General features: G+C 48.3%; 7 protein-coding genes across 7 annotated transcripts in view; 4 read left to right on the plus strand and 3 right to left on the minus strand.

Moving 5' to 3' along the window:
* The window catches only part of CNF04060 (endoplasmic reticulum protein, putative), a 1781-nt gene extending 964 nt beyond the window's left edge, over positions 1 to 817 (minus strand). The window contains exons 1-5 of the mRNA XM_571379.2: positions 367 to 817; positions 266 to 312; positions 188 to 216; positions 103 to 134; positions 1 to 51 (exon numbers count right to left, since the gene is read on the minus strand). The exon at positions 1 to 51 is cut by the window's left edge and continues 201 nt beyond it. Coding sequence (XP_571379.1) covers positions 1 to 51; positions 103 to 134; positions 188 to 216; positions 266 to 312; positions 367 to 778 — 571 coding nt within the window. The 5' untranslated portion in view covers positions 779 to 817. The remainder of the gene's footprint in view (positions 52 to 102; positions 135 to 187; positions 217 to 265; positions 313 to 366) is intronic.
* A 161-nt stretch (positions 818 to 978) lies between these two features.
* Positions 979 to 2017, plus strand: CNF04070 (conserved hypothetical protein). Its single transcript, XM_571684.2, has 3 exons — positions 979 to 1370; positions 1427 to 1677; positions 1736 to 2017. Exons 1-3 carry the CDS (start codon positions 1006 to 1008, stop codon positions 1894 to 1896), a joined length of 777 nt encoding a protein of 258 aa, XP_571684.1. The 5' UTR covers positions 979 to 1005; the 3' UTR covers positions 1897 to 2017.
* Positions 2018 to 3003: 986 nt separating this feature from the next.
* On the plus strand, positions 3004 to 7222 carry CNF04080 (DNA-directed RNA polymerase i polypeptide 2, putative). The gene is made up of 10 exons (XM_571380.2): positions 3004 to 3337; positions 3390 to 3475; positions 3526 to 3657; positions 3712 to 4777; positions 4832 to 5406; positions 5461 to 6266; positions 6323 to 6551; positions 6618 to 6936; positions 7013 to 7026; positions 7088 to 7222. Exons 1-10 carry the CDS (start codon positions 3037 to 3039, stop codon positions 7139 to 7141), a joined length of 3582 nt encoding a protein of 1193 aa, XP_571380.1. The 5' UTR covers positions 3004 to 3036; the 3' UTR covers positions 7142 to 7222.
* Positions 7223 to 7770: 548 nt separating this feature from the next.
* On the plus strand, positions 7771 to 10561 carry CNF04090 (MSF transporter, putative). The gene is made up of 11 exons (XM_571381.2): positions 7771 to 8477; positions 8541 to 8759; positions 8814 to 8851; positions 8905 to 8977; positions 9045 to 9164; positions 9216 to 9278; positions 9350 to 9542; positions 9609 to 9753; positions 9812 to 10072; positions 10142 to 10250; positions 10313 to 10561. Exons 1-11 carry the CDS (start codon positions 8040 to 8042, stop codon positions 10457 to 10459), a joined length of 1806 nt encoding a protein of 601 aa, XP_571381.1. The 5' UTR covers positions 7771 to 8039; the 3' UTR covers positions 10460 to 10561.
* Positions 10562 to 11754: 1193 nt separating this feature from the next.
* Positions 11755 to 13232, plus strand: CNF04100 (conserved hypothetical protein). Its single transcript, XM_024657447.1, has 5 exons — positions 11755 to 11877; positions 11938 to 11984; positions 12051 to 12369; positions 12432 to 12962; positions 13003 to 13232. The coding sequence occupies exons 2-5, from the start codon at positions 11958 to 11960 to the stop codon at positions 13218 to 13220; spliced, it is 1095 nt and encodes a 364-aa protein (XP_024513153.1). The 5' UTR covers positions 11755 to 11877; positions 11938 to 11957; the 3' UTR covers positions 13221 to 13232.
* A 581-nt stretch (positions 13233 to 13813) lies between these two features.
* Positions 13814 to 15845, minus strand: CNF04110 (expressed protein). Its single transcript, XM_571382.2, has 3 exons — positions 14439 to 15845; positions 14275 to 14382; positions 13814 to 14210 (listed from the first exon to the last, which is right to left on the minus strand). Exons 1-3 carry the CDS (start codon positions 15798 to 15800, stop codon positions 14040 to 14042), a joined length of 1641 nt encoding a protein of 546 aa, XP_571382.1. The 5' UTR covers positions 15801 to 15845; the 3' UTR covers positions 13814 to 14039.
* A 432-nt stretch (positions 15846 to 16277) lies between these two features.
* Positions 16278 to 19545, minus strand: CNF04120 (expressed protein). Its single transcript, XM_571686.1, has 5 exons — positions 19483 to 19545; positions 18161 to 19394; positions 16778 to 18097; positions 16611 to 16720; positions 16278 to 16546 (listed from the first exon to the last, which is right to left on the minus strand). Exons 2-3 carry the CDS (start codon positions 18360 to 18362, stop codon positions 17181 to 17183), a joined length of 1119 nt encoding a protein of 372 aa, XP_571686.1. The 5' UTR covers positions 18363 to 19394; positions 19483 to 19545; the 3' UTR covers positions 16278 to 16546; positions 16611 to 16720; positions 16778 to 17180.
* Between the last annotated feature and the right edge of the window lie 455 nt (positions 19546 to 20000).

Here is a 20000-nt window from a genome sequence, read left to right on the forward strand (position 1 = left end):
ACGCAGCTCTGAGGTTGGAGTCGGAAAGGACTTGAAAGGCCTTGGATACCACTACGTTATGCGTGAGTTACAAATACAGTCTTATCGAATAATTAGACATACTCTTGAAAGCTTCATCCGCACCAGGAGCACCGCTACAAAGCCGTTAGCGATCTGAAAAACGCTTATCGAGAATCGTCCTACATACTTTTTATCGGGATGCAGAGCCAGCGCAAGCTAATGACTGTCAGTTGACCCTTTTTTTTGGCTACCGACCATGTCTTACCTTCTTATAAGCTTTCTTTACATCGTTTTCAGTACAAGTTTTCTCCACTAGTTACGAATGTCAACAAAGCGCTTTGACGGTCGTTGGCCATTAAGACTCACCGGATAAAATCTCATAGTACTGATGATGTTTGCACGCTTTGACTCTCTTCACCACTTCCAGCTGCTTGGTAGTGTATTCCCTCTTCTTGGACTTTCCATCATCCGCTTCGGTCTTTGTCCCGTGCCTGGAGTATGCTGAAGTAACATGCTCCTCGATACCGCTCGCCTTCCCCTTTGAAGACGGTGTATTACCGTTAGCAGTCGATGTCCCACTAGAAGCTCCAGATCCCGAGGCTGACCCGCCCGACTCGATCTCTCGTTCGATGATAGTGATCATTGCCTCTCCTTCGGGGGTCGAAAATAAAGCAACGCTTTTGCGGGCAAACTTGAGTGCCGAAGGCAAGTTTGAAGCGGAACGGTGCTTCTGGGCTATGGAGAGGGCCCTAAGAGCCTCCTCCTTGTTGACTTCCATTTTGTATCGTGTGAAAACAGAGTTGCGAGATCAAATTAAGATTAACGAAATGGGTCGTGATTGCTGTTGCAGATACCGCGCGCAAGGCCACGCACCGCTACACGTATCAAGTGCCACGCTTACATAATCCCGTATCCCCGACTGCTCGCCACCCACCTTCTCTTTCCATAGCATGTGTTTTGTACTTTCCACCTTCCTTTACTCAAACCACGATATACATACACAAAATGGCTATCCAGACAGTCTTCCTCAATTTCCCTTCGCCTCTCAGCTCCCTTCAACTCCAACTCCCCTCAACCACCCTCATCTCTTCTCTTCCCGTCCCACCGACACTCGCCTCGTCTTCTTACCTGCGCACTGCAAGCTCTGGTCCTCTTTCCCTTTCTACTCCTCTTTCAGACCTCATCCACGAAAATGCCCCGAGTCACCCGATTACTCTTCATGTGATTCCAAGGATGCTCGGTGGTAAAGGTGGTTTTGGGTCACAATTGCGAGCGGCCGGTGGTAGGATGAGCTCGGGAAAGGCTACCAATGTCGATTCTTGCCGAGATTTGTCTGGTAGAAGATTGGGCACTATTAAAGAAGCTCAGAGGTAAGCCTTGCTGCATGGTCAAGTGAGAGGTATCATGGTTTGACTTTTGGTAACAGACAAGCTGAGCTTCTTGAATCTGAACCCGCTCTTCGAGCTCAAGCTCAAGCGGCCGAGAAAGCCAAGCTGGAGGCTCTTGAGCGTAAACTCGGTATCAACGCAGCCGAATCTTCAGAAGACGGCTCCAAGCGAAAGATTGAGGACGTTGATTTGGCCGAATTGGCAAGGAAGAAGCACAAGTTTGAGGATAACAAGTTTTTGGAAGAGAGCCGCGAAATTAATGACAATGTGAGGTCGGCCGTTTCTGCAGGTAAATATCCACCTTCTGTGTTCAAGTGTACCCGTTCAGTTCTGACGCATTTCTGTAGCTCTTCTTCTTAAGAAGAAGAAGAAGGCCAAGTCTGCTGGTAACGAGAAGGGCAAGGAGAAGGCCGTTGTGGATGAGAAGACTGAGCAGGCGAAGAAGGCTGAGAAGGACAGATTGGACATGCCTCCGCCTGTGGCTGCTGGTGCAGCCACGACGGCCTAAGAATCTAAACATAACGACATTTGTTGTATGCGCTAGAGTATGTATATTTGGTTGTTTTATCTAACATTGCGTTATTTTATTTGAAACCTTCTTGCACTGTACAATCACAAATGTAGCCAGAAGACCAAGCAAAGCAAATCAGTCAATCACTTTTTCTCATCCATCTCCTGGACGGTTTGTTGCACCGGCTTCATCAAAGCAGCGACTGGTACTTTCAAAACGCTCTTGGGCGTCCCGGATCCCGTCGAACTGTCTAGCAGGATCGACTGCCTATCCCAAGCTCGTGCTGAACCCCAAGGTTTATCACCTTCCCTTGGCATGGCAATAGTGATTTGATCCGAGAACGTTGCCGTTATTGGAGAAGGCGGCATAGAGCCTGGAAAGTGAGACGGTGTGTTGAGGAGGGGAAGGATGGGATATTAGGTGATGTGGGTATTGAACGGGATGATGGAGAGCTGTACCATGTTTGAAGACGACGTTCAGGCGTACGACCCGACGTGTGGTTACATCACTGAATCAATCTGGCATATCATTGCTGATAGTCAAATGTACTCACGCCGACCAAAGACAATACCAGCACATGATCATCCATATTATTACAGTACGACTACGGTACAGACAGTAATCACTACCGGTAGCACGATATGGTTTCTGCCACCGTGGCTGTTTGTTTGGCTGGTGACTGGAGGAACTATGCCTGTCTTGGGTACTGACTGTATAGAATTGAACTCTATCACATGTATATCTGTGATGATTCGCGATAGGTGGGATGGCAACAATCGACCGATGTCACTTATCGAGAAAGGCAACTGGTTCAGAAGCACTTTTTTGCGACAACGTTGTTGTGTGACATGAAGAAGGTTGACAAACGCTTCTGTCCTCGACCATTGGGTACTCTCGCAGCCTGACCCTTTTCTCGCTAGCCTTTAGTATGTACTGGCCGTCATTTCTGCTACGCTCCGTCAGTAACAAAGGAAACCTGGTGTGGAAGTGGAGGAAGTGCGGGATCAAATGATCAGGCTGACGAATCTGCCTCCACTTCGCAATTATCAGGCTGACAAAAATGTCGACGGCGGCTGTATTCCTGAGCTTGCCCGAGTTGTTTGAAATCCCCACAAAAGCATTCCCCCGCCCCCCGCCATGGTCGCTGCTTTCGACCCCCTCGCCCCCTCGCAGGCATCCTCGTCCACCAGCCCGGACAACACCACGTTCCATACTCTCACCAGAGAGAGGCAGTTCAGACATCCGCCCGTCAACGCCTCAGATGTTCCTGCCCTCGACGAGCTCGTCGCTCCCCACATCAAGAGTTTCAACGCATTGATAGAAGATGAAGGGAACCCAGGTGCAAAGGGTCTGCTGCAGATGGGCGTGGAGGACATCGGAGAGAAGGTTGTTTTCGATGGCAAGGGAAGCGAAGGCGGTTTGGGCACAAAATTGAGCTGTATGTCGGGCGTCTGCATTGCCCAAGGCCTTGCTAATGCCCATCTGATCAGACCGAATCGACCGGGTCGCCCTTAGTAAGCCCCTTGTTCCCGAAAAGGACAAGCTTGCCGTTGAGCGAAGGGTCTTCCCTACCGAGGCACGTATTCCATGGCACTTCCTTTAGTTTACCGCTGACGCTCCTTACAGGCCCGGGAGCGTCTTGCTACCTACCGTTCAAAATTGACAGTCAACATCAAGTGGACAGTCACTGACGAGGACGGAAACAGGAAGGAGTTTGAGGAGATCAAGGAGTGCGGTTTGTTGCCTGTTATGGTTCGAGTAAGTATTGGCTTGTACAAGTATGCCTCGAATTGCTCTTAACAACCTCGGCAGTCAATAAGATGTAACCTTCAAGGCCTTCCTGCCACCGAACTCATCAAACACAGCGAAGAGTCTACCTCTTTCGGTGGTTACTTTATCGTCAACGGTAATGAGAAGATTATCCGATATCTCGTTGTTCCCCGGCGACACAACCCTATCAATCTCTACCGACCTTCATTCGCCAAGCGTGGTGCTTCCTACACTCCCTACGGCTGTCAGATTCGATGTGTCCGACCAGACGAAACCGCTTGTACCAACACTATTCATTACTTGTCCAACGGTGGTGCTACCCTGCGTTTTGCGTGGCGTAAGGTCGAGTACATGATTCCTCTTATGCTCATCCTCAAGGCTCTCGTCGATGCGAGTGACAAGGAGATCTTTGAGGGTCTTATCCAGGGCGAGTACGACAATACCTTCTTGACCGACCGTGTGGAGTTGTTGTTGCGAGGCCAAAAGTCGTGGGGTTTACACACTGGTGCTCAATGTTTGGACTACTTGGGAGAAAAGTTTAGGGTTGTGCTCAATGTTCCCGATGACTGGAGTAACGTCCAGGTTGGTGGCTACCTTTTGCGAAAGGTTGTGCTGGTGCACTTGCCTGCTCCTAGGGACAAGTTCAGGATGCTCCTTTTCATGCTTAGAAAGCTTTACTCTCAGGTTTCTGGTGCCACTTGCCCCGACAACCCTGATTCTCCTCAGCACCACGAAGTTCTCCTTCCTGGTTTCCTCTACGGTATGATTATCAAGGAGCGATTTGATGACTGCCTCAACGCCGTCAAGTCACAAATCCAACTCGACCTGAGAGACGGTAAGGCGAGAAGTTTCATGGATCCCAAGTACTTTACCAGCGTACTGTCAAAAACGAATTGGGATATCGGTTCCAAGCTGTCATACTTCCTCGCTACCGGTAACCTTGTCTCACCCACCGGTCTTGACTTGCAACAAACATCTGGTTTCACCATTGTCGCCGAAAAACTCAACTTTTACCGATACCTCAGTCACTTTAGGTGTATACACCGAGGTGCTTTCTTTGCTGAATTGAAGACGACCACTGTGCGAAAGTTGATGCCCGAATCGTGGGGTGAGTCGTTCTCGTCAAGATTCTTGTAGAATGTTTTCAACTGATTGTCAATAGGTTTCCTGTGTCCTGTACACACCCCCGACGGTTCTCCATGTGGTCTTTTGAACCACTTGTCGCACACCTGTCAAATCGTCACTTCATCCCTTGACGTTTCACACATCCCCGCTCTCCTTTCGGCCCAAGGCATGACCCAAGTGTTCGCCTCTTCTATCGACGGTCGTCGCATGGTTTGCATCCAGCTTGATGGTAAAGTTATCGGTTACGCTTCCCCAATGAAGGCCAAACAGCTCGCCAATAGGCTTCGAAAGCTCAAAACTGAGGCAGACTCCAAGGTGCCTCTTGATCTCGAAATCGGTTACGTTCCCGTTACGAAGGGTGGACAGTACCCCGGCCTTTATCTCTTCGCCAGCAGGAGTCGAATGATGCGCCCTGTGACGTACCTTGAGAATGGCAAGCTTGACCACTTGGGCTCGTTTGAGCAGGTGTACATGGATGTGGCGATTACCAAGGAAGAGATCGAAAAGGGTGTCTCCTCTCACGTGGAGCTGGATCCTACCAGCATGTTGTCAGTTATTGCCAACATGACTCCCTTCTCTGACTTTAACCAGAGTCCCCGAAACATGTACCAAGTAGGTCACCAACGGTGTCATTCTTGACAGAAAACAATGCTAATACATAAATAGTGCCAAATGGGTAAACAGTCGATGGGTACTCCTTCAACAGCTATCAGCAAGCGTACCGACAACAAGATGTACCGACTCCAGTCTGGTCAGACACCTGTTGTTCGTCCCGATCTTCACAACCAATACGGTTTCGATAACTTCCCCAACGGTACCAACGCCATAGTTGCTGTCATTTCTTACACTGGTTATGATATGGAAGACGCGATGATCTTGAACAAGTCTGCCCACGAGCGAGGTTTCGGTTACGGTACAGTCTACAAGGCCGATATCTTTGACCTAAAGGGTGTGCCCGGAGCGAGTCGAAGCGCCAAGCCTACTTTGCACTTTGGTCTCGGTAGGGATGTCAAGGAGGACCACGACGCGAGGAACATTATCAGTCAGGACGGTTTGCCCATCATTGGTACCAGGGTCAAGGCTGGTGATCCTCTGTGTGCCTACATTGACGACACCACCGGTCGAACCAAGTTCCACAAGTACAAGGGTGACGAAACCGCCTTCATCGACGAAGTTCGTGTCCTCGGTTCCGATGCTGGTGATGCCGAGCTCCAGAAGATCCACATCAAACTCCGTATCCCCCGTTCTCCCGTCATCGGTGACAAGTTCTCTTCCCGACACGGTCAAAAAGGTGTATGTTCCCAAAAGTTCCCTGCGATCGATATGCCTTTTAGCGAGAGCGGTATGCAGCCGGATGTTATTATCAACCCTCACGCTTTCCCCTCGCGAATGACTATCGGGATGTTTGTCGAGAGTATGGCTGGTAAGGCGGGAGCTTTGCACGGTCTTGCCCAGGACGCTACTCCTTTCAAGTAAGTCCCCAGTCCTTTTTCTCTTTCATATTGCAAAAGGGCTGACGGAATATCAGGTTCTCTGACAAGGACCGACCTGTTGACTACTTTGGCGAGCAGCTCCGAGCTGCTGGTTACAATTACTACGGTAACGAGCCCATGTACTCTGGTATCACTGGTGAAGAATTCCATGCGGACATCTACCTTGGTCTTGTCTACTACCAGCGTTTGAGGCACATGGTGAACGACAAGTTCCAGGTCAGAACGACTGGTCCAGTTGATCCTCTGACCAGACAACCTGTCAAGGCAAGTTCTCGTCGTCCCGCATACTTTTTGATATAGTCAGTTACTGACTGAAGAACTTTTTTGCAGGGCCGAAAACGTGCTGGTGGTATCCGATTCGGTGAAATGGAACGAGATGCTCTTATCGCGCACGGTACTTCCTTCTTGTTGCAAGACCGACTCATGAACTGTTCCGACTACTCTACCGCTTGGGTCTGCAGGAACTGTGGTTCACTCGTATCGCTCGGTTTCGAAGAAGTCGGTGGCGCTCAGGGTATGCAGGAATACTGTAGGATCTGTGATGGGCATAAGCATGAGCATGCGGAGGAGATGAGCAAAGAGAACGGTGTTGGTGTTGTCATGCGCGGTGGAGAGAAGAAGGGAAGGATGGATGTTGTCCCTGTTCCTTGTAAGTGACAATCTAAATCTAATGGCGCAAGAAGCGGTCGCTTACCGTCTTCTTTTCTTGTTCTTGCTGATGTCAGACGTCTTCCGATACGTGAGTATCTCTATATATTTGATCATCATTATTCTTGCAATGGCTGATTTTCATCTCATAGCTCTGTGCCGAGATGGCTTGTATGGGCATCAAGTTGAATGTGACTGTGACATAAGCAGATGCTTGTTAAGATGTGAAGATATTAATTTGAAGGGCTCTTTTTGGATAACCCTATGCATTATACCTTGGTTTTCGACTTCTTCGCCCTTTGAGCATTGAGACCTCAAGTGGGAAATGATCTTTCACCGACAACAGAACACGTACGGTATGAAGCAATGATGAGAAGAAATGACGAGAACTATGCGTTTTCTACATACAGACCTACGTGACAACTAAATAAACATGGGACCTGCATGTGTTAGATTTGGTAGATCCAGATTGGCCGTAGCATAGCCTCAATTGATCTGACAAGATACATTGGGCTTATAACATCGAGTCTTCTCATGATCTCATGTATCATGCACGCATACACCCTGTTCAAACTAATTTGCAGCGAGATCAATCTGAACAGCCACTCAGGCTGTTGTCGGGTCGAGAATGCATAATTGGCGATAGGAGCATGCCGCTTTGCCGAAGCCGAGATGAGAGCCTCGGACATAGCCGAAAGGAATCCTTCCTTATTTTTGAGAAGACGGCCAAATTTGGGCTCGATTTTACCGACTGCCGAGAATAAGGCAGAGTTACTAGCGAGCTCGTTCATTTTCGCTGGAATCAGATTTGTATCTTGCGCCGATTGCAGATTTTACATGCACAAGCTATCATTCCTACAAAGACAGTATACCTCCAGTCCAGGTACATGAGCATATACATCCGGTTCTATTCCCCCAGCCCTCCGAAGAAAGAACTATAGATCGACGAAATCAATTCGGAACTCGGGGATCGCACGCCATTCAATACCGGGCCATTCTTCCGTCGTAGTATTGTACCGGCTCAAGAACTATTCACCAGCTCCAGCTGAAGAACTCGTCTCTTCGTCTACAACGCTTTCACCACCTCCTTCCACTGCCAATAATATGTCTCAGAAGACATCATCTAGCATTACTATCCACAGCTCAGAAGGCTCAACTGCCGCCAATACACCGATGGAACTAGCCGATCCTCTTAAGACGGGGTCGAAAATGACTCCGGATTTCGAAAAAGAGCAATCATCACCATCGTCCCAACCATCGAGCCCCTCCACACCACAATCAACCGTCTCAAATCGTCTCGTACCTTTATACAGATCTGCAACAGATAGACGTTCGCGTGCCCACTCCAATTCTTTGTCAAGACGCACAAGTGGGCAGACGGCAGAACTTCAAAATGAGCTTAGAAGACATGTGTCATTACATGGCGTTGCCACGAATTGTGGGAGTGAGAGTGTCATGGAGGCTAGAAAGAGGCTAGATATGGGAGGAGAGAAAGGGCATGAAGAAGTAGTGGTTATTGATTGGTTACCCAACGATCCTGATGTAAGTATCGATCAAGCTGCATGGCATTTATACTCATTGACTAATACTATTTGTCCTGGTCAGAATCCAGTCAACTACTCCTCTCCAAGAAAATACATCATTCTCACTGCTGCGAATATTGCTGGTTTCATCGCTGCTTCCAACCTTGCCTCCTGCGCTGTCCTCGGCACTTGGGGTGTGCCATACTACGAAATATCAAGAGAGGTCTGGGTCCTGTCGATCACATTACCGATGATTGCACTTGCTGTTGCTCCTTTAATATTGGCACCATTAAGTGAAAGTGTAAGTTCAAATTTCTCTCCCAGAGCCTGGCGTAAAGATTTACAGGACGTGTAGCTTGGTCGAAATATGGTGTACCAAGTCACATCCGTCATGTGAGTTCAGTATCTTTCTGAATCGGTTCAGCTTTTACTTACTTGTGCTGCAGCACGGCGGTGCTCTTTGTGCCTCAAATATGGAACAACAAGAACGTTGGCGGTTTCCTTGTATCACGGTTTTTCGTGCGTTCTACTTCATCTTTCCGCGCTAGCAATAAATGTACGTGTATGCTGATATAAACCACTGTAGCAAGGTATTGGGATGTCTGTGTCCAATTCTATGGTAGGCGGTACTGTCGCAGACTTGTTTTCCCCAACCGACCGAGGGTTCCCCATGTCCCTCTTTACTCTATCAATCTTTTGCGGGCAGGTTAGTTGTGCAATGAGATTTCGTCTCCTAGGTTTACTAACATCAGACTAGGGTCTTGGCGTGTGCTTTATCGGATGGTCAGGGCAGGGACTTTCTCTTCAATGGGCATACGGGGTAAGTCTAAGTCCATGCTTTCAATTCTTCTCATCCCTGGCCTTTTTAGCTCACTAACGAATGATATTCAGGTCCAAGCTATTATTGCCACCGCTTCCATCATCTTCAACATCTTTTTCATGCGTGAGACACGAGCCGATGTTCTATTATCTTGGCGTGCGAAGAAGATGACGAAAGAGACGGGCATCAAGCACATCGCTGCAGCTGACTTGGAGAAGACGGATATGCTTACTTTAATTAAAGTGTCTCTCATCAGGCCTTTGCGTGAGTATTGATCCGTCGGACTTTGAGACTATAGAGATTGTAGGAACAGTGCTAACGGTGTGGCAGAGTATTTGGTGACAGAGCCCATCGTCTCTGCCCTTTCTGCCTGGATCGGTTTTGCTTGGGCATGTATTTTCTTGAGTCAGAGTTCTATTCTCCTGGTCTTTGAGTCTTACGGATTCAACGCCGCCCAAGCTGGCAGTTTTCAAGCGTAAGTATAATATTCCGCTAGTTTTCGCATTATCCGCGCACTGACATTATACTCTTAGGTCCATGGCCATTGGAGCTGTCCTTGGTTTGATCTCGCAGAACCATCAAGAATACCTCTATCGCCGCTCCTGCGCCAAACACAACGGCAAAGCACCTCCCGAAGTCCGTCTCTACTGGGCGGCATACGGCGGTCTTCTGTTTCCTTTTGCGCTGTACGTATACGCATGGACAGGACAGGCAGGTGTCGTGCATTGGGCAGTTCCTGGCGTGGCGTTAGTGTTCATGAATTGGGGAGTGTTTGCGATGTACAGCGGTGTTTTGTGAGTTTTGGCTTTTATTTGTGCATTTTTAGGGACGCTTTGTGCTGACGGAAGTTGGATGGCGAAAAGCACATACTTGGCAGATGCGTACGAGATATATTCTTCATCAGCTCAGGCTGCTCAGAGCTTTTGTCGAAACATGGCCTCAGGTATCTTCCCGCTTTTTGCTCATCAATTGGTGCGTGCTTTCTAAATAGATATGTTGAACCTACGATGTGCTGACGGAAATCGTGGCCGTAGTATGTGAACCTTGGCTATCCTGAAGCTTCAACTCTCGTTGCGAGTATAGCACTCTTTCTATCCGCTGCTCCCATATTACTAGTGTTTTACGGGAAAAAATTGAGAGCACAAAGTAAAGTTACAAGTCAGTTGTTGAAAGACGAATGATGGTGATCCTATATGGACAAATAGTAGTAACACTGCCATCATCATGGTCGATGGCTTGTGTAATTCACATCTTGTCAGCGCATGTTGCATAAATTCTTACAGCGCAATGAGATGCATTCTATAATTCTCTGAACGCATTGAGAGGCTGTCCTTCTATAGCGTTCTGGATTTCTAGGAACACTTGTCCTTGCCGCAAAATGATCGTAATTCTTGAAGAACTGGAAAGATGGAGAATGATGGGAAGGTGACAATGACACGACGCGATAAGATTTCGCAAGGCACGGCTATCACCGACGATCAGATAGAACAGCCCTTTAAAGTAGCGTGGAATAAAAAGAAAACGCTGAAATTCGAAATGAAAACGCTGGAATTCGGCAAAAAAATAATAAGTATGCTTACAACAGAGCAATACCGTTCAGGCTTGCTATAAAACCATGGATTTTTAGATCTGCGGCTGATGCATACCACAGACGAGCTGGGAGCCGACACCGATACCGTCACTACTCGTCTCACCATCCAACGGGCGCCATAAGGAACGTTGGTCCAATGCGGAGATAGTCATTGACCCGGCTGATCGATTATTCTATTCAATTGCTGGAAATAATAACAATCATGATTGCGTCTTTGCTTGCCGTCCACAGATTACCATATGTACCACTTTCCGCACTATGAATCCTTCGGACAGACAGTAGCCTTCTGATATCCTTGATTGCTCATTCGTGGACAAATCTGGGGGGATTGAATCTGTCGTCCAAAGCTTTGACCATTGGTCCCTTCGAATGATATCCCTAGTACGATAAATTCGTTGTAATAATTGTTTTGACCATACGCCGAGAAAATGGTGCTAAACGTATGGTCAGATAGAAGTGATTTAGAAGATGTCAATTCGATTCCCGAGAACTTGGATGATTTGAGAAAGCCTGGAAAAAAGGTGACCGTCACAAAGCTTGAAAGATATGAGTGAATAATAATTGGAGATTGCGAGTGAGATGGAGAATATGGGGAAGAGGATGGAAGAGTGTTAGTTGACTCACGTCACTGAGCTTTACGAATCGGGCGGTTGTCGATAGAAATAGCGTATTATGCATGAATGAGCGATACAGCTGCTACGCAAAGCTTTACCTTCCTTTCTACTCACATTGATGACCTATCAGTCTGCCATAATATGGCAACCTCCTTTATCCTTCTTCCCACTTCGCTGTGTTATGAAATTGAATGGAAAGATACATTCGTCCCTGACGAAACATTCATGATGAATGGCCATCCCTCGACATCCACATCCAAAAAAGAAGATAGACCTTTAGAAATACTAATCATCGGTGCGGGAGTTGCAGGAGTGACAGCTGCATATGCTCTTCGCCAAAGTCAGGCATACCAAGAAGGAAAGTTGGTCGTAAGGCTTGTCGAAAAAAGGAGTCGTAAGTCCACTTAGGTAGGTTGGCTGGCTGTGGAGAGCTGATGGGATGAGATATGTGAAGAGGAAACATGGGGAGGGAGAATGGGATTTCCTATGCATTTGACCAAGGTCAGTCATGTTTTCTCAGCTTACTTACCAGAACCACTCACATTGGCAACGTACACAACGTAACAGGCCGCACGTAAAGCCCTAGACGATCTGCTCATCCCTTCACACAGCACTAAACTTCTTGTCCTTCGACAAAAGATCCCCATTCTACATGACGGCTTGACTGTGCTTTCATACAGCGGTAAAATGGTGTATCGGATGGTTCGCGATGTTCGAGGATGGGGGATGGTGGAGAGAGCCGACTTGATTAGTATTCTGAAAGAAGGAGCAGGGGAAGTGGAGTGGGACATCGAGGCGCTTGTAGGTGAGCCTGGGATGGAAAGAGGGATCGAGGTTTGTCTGAAAGGGAAAAAGGAGGAGGTGGTAAGACCTGATTTGATTGTCGGTAAGCCTCTCATTGTTCTATTTCAAGGCCTGGCTTCTGGATTAACCGCTTACATGATAAAGGTGCCGATGGGATGTTCTCGGCCATTCGGCATTGCCTGTACTCTGATTCCCAAATGGTTGAGGATAAACTACCGGGAGGTTTCAGCAAGCTCCCCCAAACGATCATAAACCTTCGAACAACCTCGCCTGCCATGCGAAGATGGGTTCACGACCCAAATGGCATGAACTTGTTATACGGCGAATCCTTTTCTGCCACCATGATGCCTCTTTCATTCCCTAGTATTTACGTCGCACTCACCATCCCCTCACAATGGCTCAACCCTTCATCCCAGGTTAGAATGAAGGGTGAAGAAATAAAGCTGGAGCCTACGGTGCATGGGAAGTTTCTGAGACAGTTGGAACGTGATCCAGGATGGGAAAAGAAGGAAACGTACCCGTTATGGAGTGCCACTAGCACGGTAGGGGGTAAAGGAAGAGTAGTACTAGTGGGTGATGCAGCTCATGGGATGCCGCCATTCTGCGGGGCGGGAGCTAGTGCTGGGGTCATAGATGCCGTAGAACTTGCCAAAGTCATTGTGGATCATCTAAACGGTAAGTCATTCAGTCATTAGGTCAGTACTCAAAGGAGTAGATCCAGTAAACAATCTCGACGATGTATTGCGGGGATTCCGAGAGAGCATGAAGAAACGCAATGACCCAATTATACGCCAATCCAAGAGGATTCTGTGGCTGGTACAAGCCGAGCGATGGTATGAGAATGCAATCCGGCGGGCAGTCTTTTTTATACTGGACCTGGGAGAGAGAATAAGTGCGCAGCGGGGCAGGAAGGTTGCTGCTGCAAGACCGTGATGCAAAACACTCCGATGATTGCATTGGCCATACTTTTTGAGATGTCTTTACCAGCTGTCCATCTTACCTCTTATCTGTTAGCAGCTTCAGGAGAAAGGATCATCATTTTGGCCCAAAGAGGGGCCTTTCTCTTTAAAGTCGTCAGTGTACGTCGTGGCCCAATTAGTTCAAAGACTGTGAAAGTGTGGAAGACATAATTGTGTCGTGCTTTTAAGAGGAAGATGAGAATTGTAGATGGGCGTTGACTGGCACTGCAACCATGACGAGCTCCAACAACAGCAGGAGGGAAGTGAGCTGCGTGAGTGACTGACGTGTAACAAACGCGTAAACAACCGCTGCAGCAGCAGCAGTGGCTTGCCTCCGCAATTTCAACGAATGCCCGCACAACTCGAGTCTCCATCCGGGTATAGCCATCAGTACAGGCACGCATGATACTCTGTTCACCAAGTATGAGATCGGAGAAGAATAACAGAGCATAACTGAGAGTAAGGCCGGTACATATTGTGAGCTACATCGCTGTGGTAATTAAGGCATGGTACGTAGGTCGGTTCTACAACTTGTCCTGCAAGAAACTCTTCGACTCTCCTATGGTGCCATAATAGATATCACAGTTTCTTAATGCATGCTATAGCATCAAAAAAGAACGCAATAGAAACCTAGTATATATAATTGTATTTCATCTACCAACACCAAAATCAAGCATCATCAAGCTTCGAGTAACTCGTACGTATTGTATCCTTCATTAATCACAACCCATTATCGCGATGTATGGCCATATATCCCTTTCCTTCCGTTCTTTCTTCTTGCAGGAACAGCGTCTTACCAAACCCTCTTTCTCCTACCGACAGGCCTCCAATCAATAGCCTGACCGCCCCTCGCCGCAGTCCTTAATGGCCTCACCAAGCCGCCAAGATCGCTCGCTCGTTGGGTATCAGGATCAGCCGAAGGATTGTAAAAGTAATGAGGCAAAAGTGGATGCCCGGCAGAATCCTATAGACAAGAGTTAGTACCTGAATGTAGTACGACTAGACTGAAAAGGGCAGACAGTACGAACCTTGCCGTGCCGCTCGACTTTTCCAAACATAGGATTTGATTCCAATTCCTCTCCGACCCAGATGGCCCACATGTCTTCATCTCCGTGAGCCTTCAGATGAGGTTGAGCCTAGGATACGTCCCTATCAGTTGTTTGTGCAACGTGTATCAAGTGGGCAAACTTACCTCGAGCATGTGCTTGACCAGGTCTGGCAAACTCAATTTAGAAGATCCGGAGAACACAACAGTGGAAGCAATGACAGCTGGTCGATCGACATCCGCTGGAGGTCCCTTTATTTCTGCGGTCGGCACAGTAGGTGCAGCAGTTGCAGCAGTTGAACCAGCGCGTGCAGGAGTAGACTTGCGAGAATGTGAACGGGACAGGGGCAGGTTTTCGAGACGTTCGGTTTTGACTTGGATATCATCAGGTTCCGAGTCGCGGTCATATGAAGGGGATGAAGGGTGGATAGGAGAAGAAGGTCGGGCGGGTAATGCAGATGCGCGGAAGGAAGCCTCCACCTCTGGCTCTGGCTCAGCATCGGACAAGGCAGAATGGTTGGAAATGGGTGAGAGGGGTGAAGACTCGCGAGAGCGAGCAGATTGAGCATCGATATCAAGACAAGACTGAGCAGCAAACAAGGGAGATCGTGAAGGAGAAGCCAAGTGCTGGGCAAATGGATGCTCATCCTCTTCATCAGACCCCGCTTGCCTGGGCGGTTTGTCTTCCTCGTCTTCGAGCTCGTCACGAATAATGGGAGGACTTGAAGGAGGCATAGAGCTTGAGAGCGCAGGTCGGCTTACAGGGCTGGAGGGGAAAAGAATTTGGTTCAAAGGCGACTTTTCAGGAGATTGGGCACGGTCTACGAGCATAGCGATAACCGCCTTGTCACCATAGAAATCGAGCTCAACCTGGTCCCCTGCGCGCACAGGAACATCATACCTCTGTCCTTGCACAAGTCTGACGCCCTTCTTCGTGCTCTTATTTTTGGGACCAGCGGTAAAGGCTTGCTGGGGAAGGCGCACGCGCATACCATTCTGACCAATGGCAATGATACGCATCACTTTTTCCCTAGTTTGCGACAATGGCAAAATGAGTTCAACAAGCGCATGGACGCGTGACGCGTGGTGAGCCTCTCGAGAGAGGATAATAGACTCGACATTGTTTGAAGGATTAGCAACGAGGTGGTTGAGTTTGCGGGGTACGGCAGACTCGATGGTAATGCTGGGCTTGGGCCTGGACGCGTCTCGGACATGGTGTCGACCAAAAATAAAAGTCTTGCCCAAGTCGAGGTTCAACTGATGTGGTGCAGTGAGAGACGCATTGGATTTACGCGTAGGAGATGAAGATGAAAGAGAATGTTGAGCACGTCGAGGAGAAGAGGAGCAGGCAACGGTGGACGTTGAGGGAGTCAAGGGAGCAGAGACGAGGTGGTAGGGAATTTTGTGAGCGTAGTCGTGGTTCAGCTCCGCCTTGAGCCGTTCAGAGGAAGGATAAGACTCGGGATCCCAATGTAAGCGGACGCGCTTGTTGCTGGTTGGAGTGGACATGTTGGCTGACCCGAAGAACGATGGAAGAGATGTTCAAGGATCGAAGACGAAGTAATTTCGACACCGACACACCCATTGACGCGTCGGGAAATATATCACATACCGAATATCGCGTCAGTCACGTGACTTGCCCTTAGGCACAACGTAAAATCAAAATAAAATCAAGCGGCATTACAGAGTGTGGCACACTGATGTTCTGCGCGCCATACGTAATAATAGAAGGTAAGGCAACCACTTATGATGGTTTATGGACCTCCCTGCTGCAACATATCCCCTCTTCGCTGGGAGCTTTCTGGCAGAGGTTGACGGCGTCGCTTGCCTCTGAAATCGAGGTTATGTGAATTGGGTACTGGATTCGAGATAGGGAGGGTGATTGGGAGTTAGTCTTTGGGTAATCCCTGAGCTCATTTGATTAGTTTATTACATGCAAGCGGCAAACGAAACGTCTCTTCTGTTGTGAGATGTCTATGCATGCATAAAGAAAAGAAAGAAACTATTATAGAATCTGATAGAATATGTGAAAATCAGCCACGCAACATCCACGCCACAAACGGCCTCTCTGCGAATCCTCCGTGTCCCAGGCTCCCATTTTCTCGCTCATCCAACATCTTCCAGTAACTTACTGCGGTCAAGTAAAGTGGTATCTGGTCGTGAGAGGGCGTTTATGGCACTCTCATCGACAGGATTTTTTGTTGGTTTTAAAGACTTCCATAAGAAGTACCATGGGCACTGCTTACGGACCTTCTCTGCAAGAAAACTTCGACGTTAGATTTTTGACATTGTAAGCAAGTCTTTGAGCCATTGACGTACGCCATGCTCCAACCATGTCCGAGTTGGAGGGCAGGATATCTTCGGCCTTATCTAGGCCGGCACCAGTTGGACCCATAATGCCGTCCATCCTGGTGACTTTGCTCCTCATTCTGGGAAAGGGAGTCAGTGTTTGCCTGGGAGACGTGCAGAAGCGGGAAATCATTCACGAAGCCAGCTTATTTTTTTTTCTCCCATTTTCATTTGCTTCGGTAGGAATCTGGGACCTTTGGATCTTGTCTCCAGACCCAAGAGAGCCCCTCATCTTCGTGGAATAGCTCGTATGCCACCTCGGCATACCACTCATGCTTGGTTTTATATTGGCTTTTCCTCTAATTCTATAAATCTTTTTTTCGTTTCTTTATCGGAATCCTCTCAGGAATTGCCTGGCCCTTGTTTGGCCAAATCCAATTGTTCAGAAAGAAGCTTCAAGGTAACGCGGGATATAGAGCCTTTCAACTAAACATTCATGCCAGCATGATGACAAAAGAAAGGGAGAGAACGAAGGTACGTACGCGAACAAAAGTATTGGGAATATATGCAGTACATCTGTTCGCTCAAGCTCAATTCCTCTCAAGACATTTGCAATCCTCTCAGTCCTTCCTCCGCAGTCCTGCCCCCCAAAGATGGTTCTATGAACTCGAAAAAGAAAGGCACAATGAGAGGCCCATATATCTCCCCAAAAACTCTCCACTGGCTCGCCTTCACCTTACCGTTGCCTTTGGTTCCAAAGCCGCTAGAAAGGTTTTCAAGGGAAGTAGGCTTGTATACCAACGGGATCCGAGCTTTAAACCAGTCAATTTCCTTGGTAGTCAAGACTGGTTTGCCGCTCTTGAAAGCCCACTTAACCTTTCGGGAACGCTTTTTTTGGCGGTTCGGTGATACATCTTGAGACCTTTCTTTCCTTTTTTTGGTCGATTTTTCGGGCTCGTTATTTGGATCCACTTCTCTGTTTTCATCCTTGGATTCTCCGGTCACCACATCGGCCAGCTCATTCACCGAGCCTTTTTCCCCACCACTGTACATCCCTTGGCACAAAACCTTGTACCAGTACGTCTTCAGAACTCCTTCCAAAACTGCGTGCATGGAGTCGACGACGGTGCGCACAGCTCTGTTGAACCAGGGAAAGAGATCAAGCACAGAGAGATGCTCCCCGTTTGGGAACGTCTTTTTCCAAAGGCTCTTGGTCCCATTCACCTCCATATTCGTGCGGGCACCGGAACGACGGTCGACATGGAAGACGTTTTGGGTTGAGTTTTCATCGTGGTGGCGCAAGCCGGCAAGATATGAGGCTACCTTTCCCCTCACAGAGGCTGTTTGGAGCTCATACGAGCGAGTTGGATGGGTACAGTTGTCCAGGAGATCCTTTTTGCTGATCAAGCACCGGAAGCAGGGAGAACTATCGCCCTTATAATGAGGGGCTCCAGTTAAAGCGCAAGCCAGGGGTCGGTCACAGCATACGAGTCCCAGATCAATGTACACTAGGCGACCTGTATGTTTTTATGATGTCAAAAAATCGAACTTTGTGATGTGTACACGTTGTATGAACTCACCTTCAGGATACTTGGGGGTTTTAATCCGTAAGCCGTAGGTCCTGCCAGCCATCAACTCTATAGCAAATGGGAGCAAGAATTTGTAGAGCACTGAGCCAGCTGGTTCGTCCGCGAAACGCCAGCGGAAGGTTGGCAAGCTGGCCCGTGATAACACCCATCGACCTTTTTTTGGCATTAAGGTCACTGGAAATGTTGGCCCCATCCTCTGATAGGTTTATCCTGGCGACTAAAGCTGTTGGGTCATCCAGCTGCCACCGGACCCATTCCGAGCCATCGCTTTGGTGGCTAAAAACCCGATTTGCCGTTACAGTCGAGGCATCAGGTCTTTTCAGCTCTGATTCCTTCTGCTCGCCATTAAGCTTTCTACTCCTGTGATGGCCAACAGGTCCTCAAGCTCATCCTTGATAGTTCGAATTGGGAACCAGTTGAAAGTATCTTTTCCATCACGGTCCTTCAAAGGCCCCTTGCAGGATGGGCACACATCTGGGAGATGATAGCCCTCTTCCATGGGGGAGATCTCGTACCAAATATAGTGGCAATCGCTAGTTGCACAATGAAGATGGGTGATGATGTATGGATTTGCCCCTGGCCACTCTGTCGTGGCACGAAATGTGCTAACAGGGAGTTGACGAATGCTAAGGGTGGCAACGGAGAGAGAGGGACCGATGATGATGAGCTTGCAACCTCATGTTCCCTATTGCGGTCCATGGCTGCTAGCAGACGTAGGTCATTCGCTGATTGAATCATATCCCTGGTGGCACGATGAGAGAAGCCATGCTTGGCTTTGAGTGTATACGCGATAGCAGGGGAATAGAGATCGTAATTAGACCTGAAATGATGTCGAAAACCCACCGAGGCAACTGCGACAGCAACGGTATCTCGCGTAGGCGTTGGATGACGATCGGAGTAAGGAAAGTCTCGTTGGGGGGGGAAATTACATGAGAACATGGCCGTGAAGGGGACGCGCTAGGAAAAAGCGGCGTTGCGCATATAGTTGGATGTGCAGGTGGTGATTCTGAACTAGGCCTTTGTGGAGCTTGAATTTGGCCGATAAATCTATCTCTTTTGCCGCAAAGGCTAGGAGCGGAGGAGCCACAGGAGAGGTCTCTGTGACCGACGAGGGTGAAAAATTAAGATTTGGAGGGTATTCTCCATTTCATGTAGATGGTCAAGCGGTCGGTGTCCTAGCCATGTTCGCTTCTCCAGTTGTATTCCACCTTGAAGCCCACAGGTACTACAGTGGCATATAATATAACAGTTTGGGGCTATTAGGTCAGCTATCTAAGTTTGATATGGTAAGTAGCAGTATTTGGGAAACCCACCAAGCTTTCAAAATTCCTGTTTCGTCTCGGCCATCAATAGGTGGTTTTGAAAGTTGCGACTGCAGTCTCGTCTGATTTCTGGTAAGTGGCTGGGAAGAACGAAGCATGGTCGTAGTCATCCGTCTCCTCATATCGCTTACGTAATAGACAACTACCGCCCCCCAACAAGTTCTGGCCCCAAACCAACCCCCAAGGGCCCCAAGGGGCCAAGGCCCCAAGCCCCCAACAGCTCGCATGTCGAAGTCGAACGGACGTCTTACGTAACTTGCCGATGTCTCGATGTCTGCTATGGCGGAGGTCGCAGCGCTCATCATCGCAGATAGAGATAAATATTATATTGTCGAGTGGTATCTTCGAGATCGGTAACTAATTATGGGTATGTTTACCCCTGTATGTCCTATTTAGAGCATCTCTGTCTCCAACACGATAAATTTTGAGGCATAGTCCACATAACGCAATGTACTCGACTTGTGTATCTACAAATCGTTCCTCGCCATTCCATGCTGCGTTGGGGGCTC

The sequence above is a fragment of the Cryptococcus neoformans genome, assembly GCF_000091045.1.
Source record: "Cryptococcus neoformans var. neoformans JEC21 chromosome 6 sequence".
NCBI lineage: Eukaryota > Fungi > Basidiomycota > Tremellomycetes > Tremellales > Cryptococcaceae > Cryptococcus > Cryptococcus deneoformans.

What these genes read in the sequence shown, in the direction of transcription:
- CNF04080 (XM_571380.2), top strand. Translation starts at nt 3,037, where the DNA reads ATGGTCGCTGCTTTCGACCCCCTCGCCCCCTCGCAGGCATCCTCGTCC. An exon ending in TTTGGGCACAAAATTGAGCT is followed by an intron (nt 3,338 to 3,389) that starts GTATGTCGGGCG and finishes CCATCTGATCAG; the next exon opens with ACCGAATCGACCGGGTCGCC. An exon ending in GTCCCCGAAACATGTACCAA is followed by an intron (nt 5,407 to 5,460) that starts GTAGGTCACCAA and finishes ATACATAAATAG; the next exon opens with TGCCAAATGGGTAAACAGTC.
- CNF04070 (XM_571684.2), top strand. Translation starts at nt 1,006, where the DNA reads ATGGCTATCCAGACAGTCTTCCTCAATTTCCCTTCGCCTCTCAGCTCC. An exon ending in ACTATTAAAGAAGCTCAGAG is followed by an intron (nt 1,371 to 1,426) that starts GTAAGCCTTGCT and finishes TTTTGGTAACAG; the next exon opens with ACAAGCTGAGCTTCTTGAAT. An exon ending in GAGGTCGGCCGTTTCTGCAG is followed by an intron (nt 1,678 to 1,735) that starts GTAAATATCCAC and finishes GCATTTCTGTAG; the next exon opens with CTCTTCTTCTTAAGAAGAAG.
- CNF04120 (XM_571686.1), bottom strand. Translation starts at nt 18,362, where the DNA reads ATGGGGCCAACATTTCCAGTGACCTTAATGCCAAAAAAAGGTCGATGG. An exon ending in AACCCCCAAGTATCCTGAAG is followed by an intron (nt 18,098 to 18,160) that starts GTGAGTTCATAC and finishes AAAAACATACAG; the next exon opens with GTCGCCTAGTGTACATTGAT.
- CNF04090 (XM_571381.2), top strand. Translation starts at nt 8,040, where the DNA reads ATGTCTCAGAAGACATCATCTAGCATTACTATCCACAGCTCAGAAGGC. An exon ending in TACCAAGTCACATCCGTCAT is followed by an intron (nt 8,852 to 8,904) that starts GTGAGTTCAGTA and finishes CTTGTGCTGCAG; the next exon opens with CACGGCGGTGCTCTTTGTGC. An exon ending in CTCTTCAATGGGCATACGGG is followed by an intron (nt 9,279 to 9,349) that starts GTAAGTCTAAGT and finishes AATGATATTCAG; the next exon opens with GTCCAAGCTATTATTGCCAC.
- CNF04110 (XM_571382.2), bottom strand. Translation starts at nt 15,800, where the DNA reads ATGTCCACTCCAACCAGCAACAAGCGCGTCCGCTTACATTGGGATCCC. An exon ending in TGGTCAAGCACATGCTCGAG is followed by an intron (nt 14,383 to 14,438) that starts GTAAGTTTGCCC and finishes GACGTATCCTAG; the next exon opens with GCTCAACCTCATCTGAAGGC. An exon ending in AAGTCGAGCGGCACGGCAAG is followed by an intron (nt 14,211 to 14,274) that starts GTTCGTACTGTC and finishes TCTTGTCTATAG; the next exon opens with GATTCTGCCGGGCATCCACT.
- CNF04100 (XM_024657447.1), top strand. Translation starts at nt 11,958, where the DNA reads ATGGGATTTCCTATGCATTTGACCAAG. An exon ending in TTCCTATGCATTTGACCAAG is followed by an intron (nt 11,985 to 12,050) that starts GTCAGTCATGTT and finishes ACAACGTAACAG; the next exon opens with GCCGCACGTAAAGCCCTAGA. An exon ending in AAGACCTGATTTGATTGTCG is followed by an intron (nt 12,370 to 12,431) that starts GTAAGCCTCTCA and finishes TACATGATAAAG; the next exon opens with GTGCCGATGGGATGTTCTCG.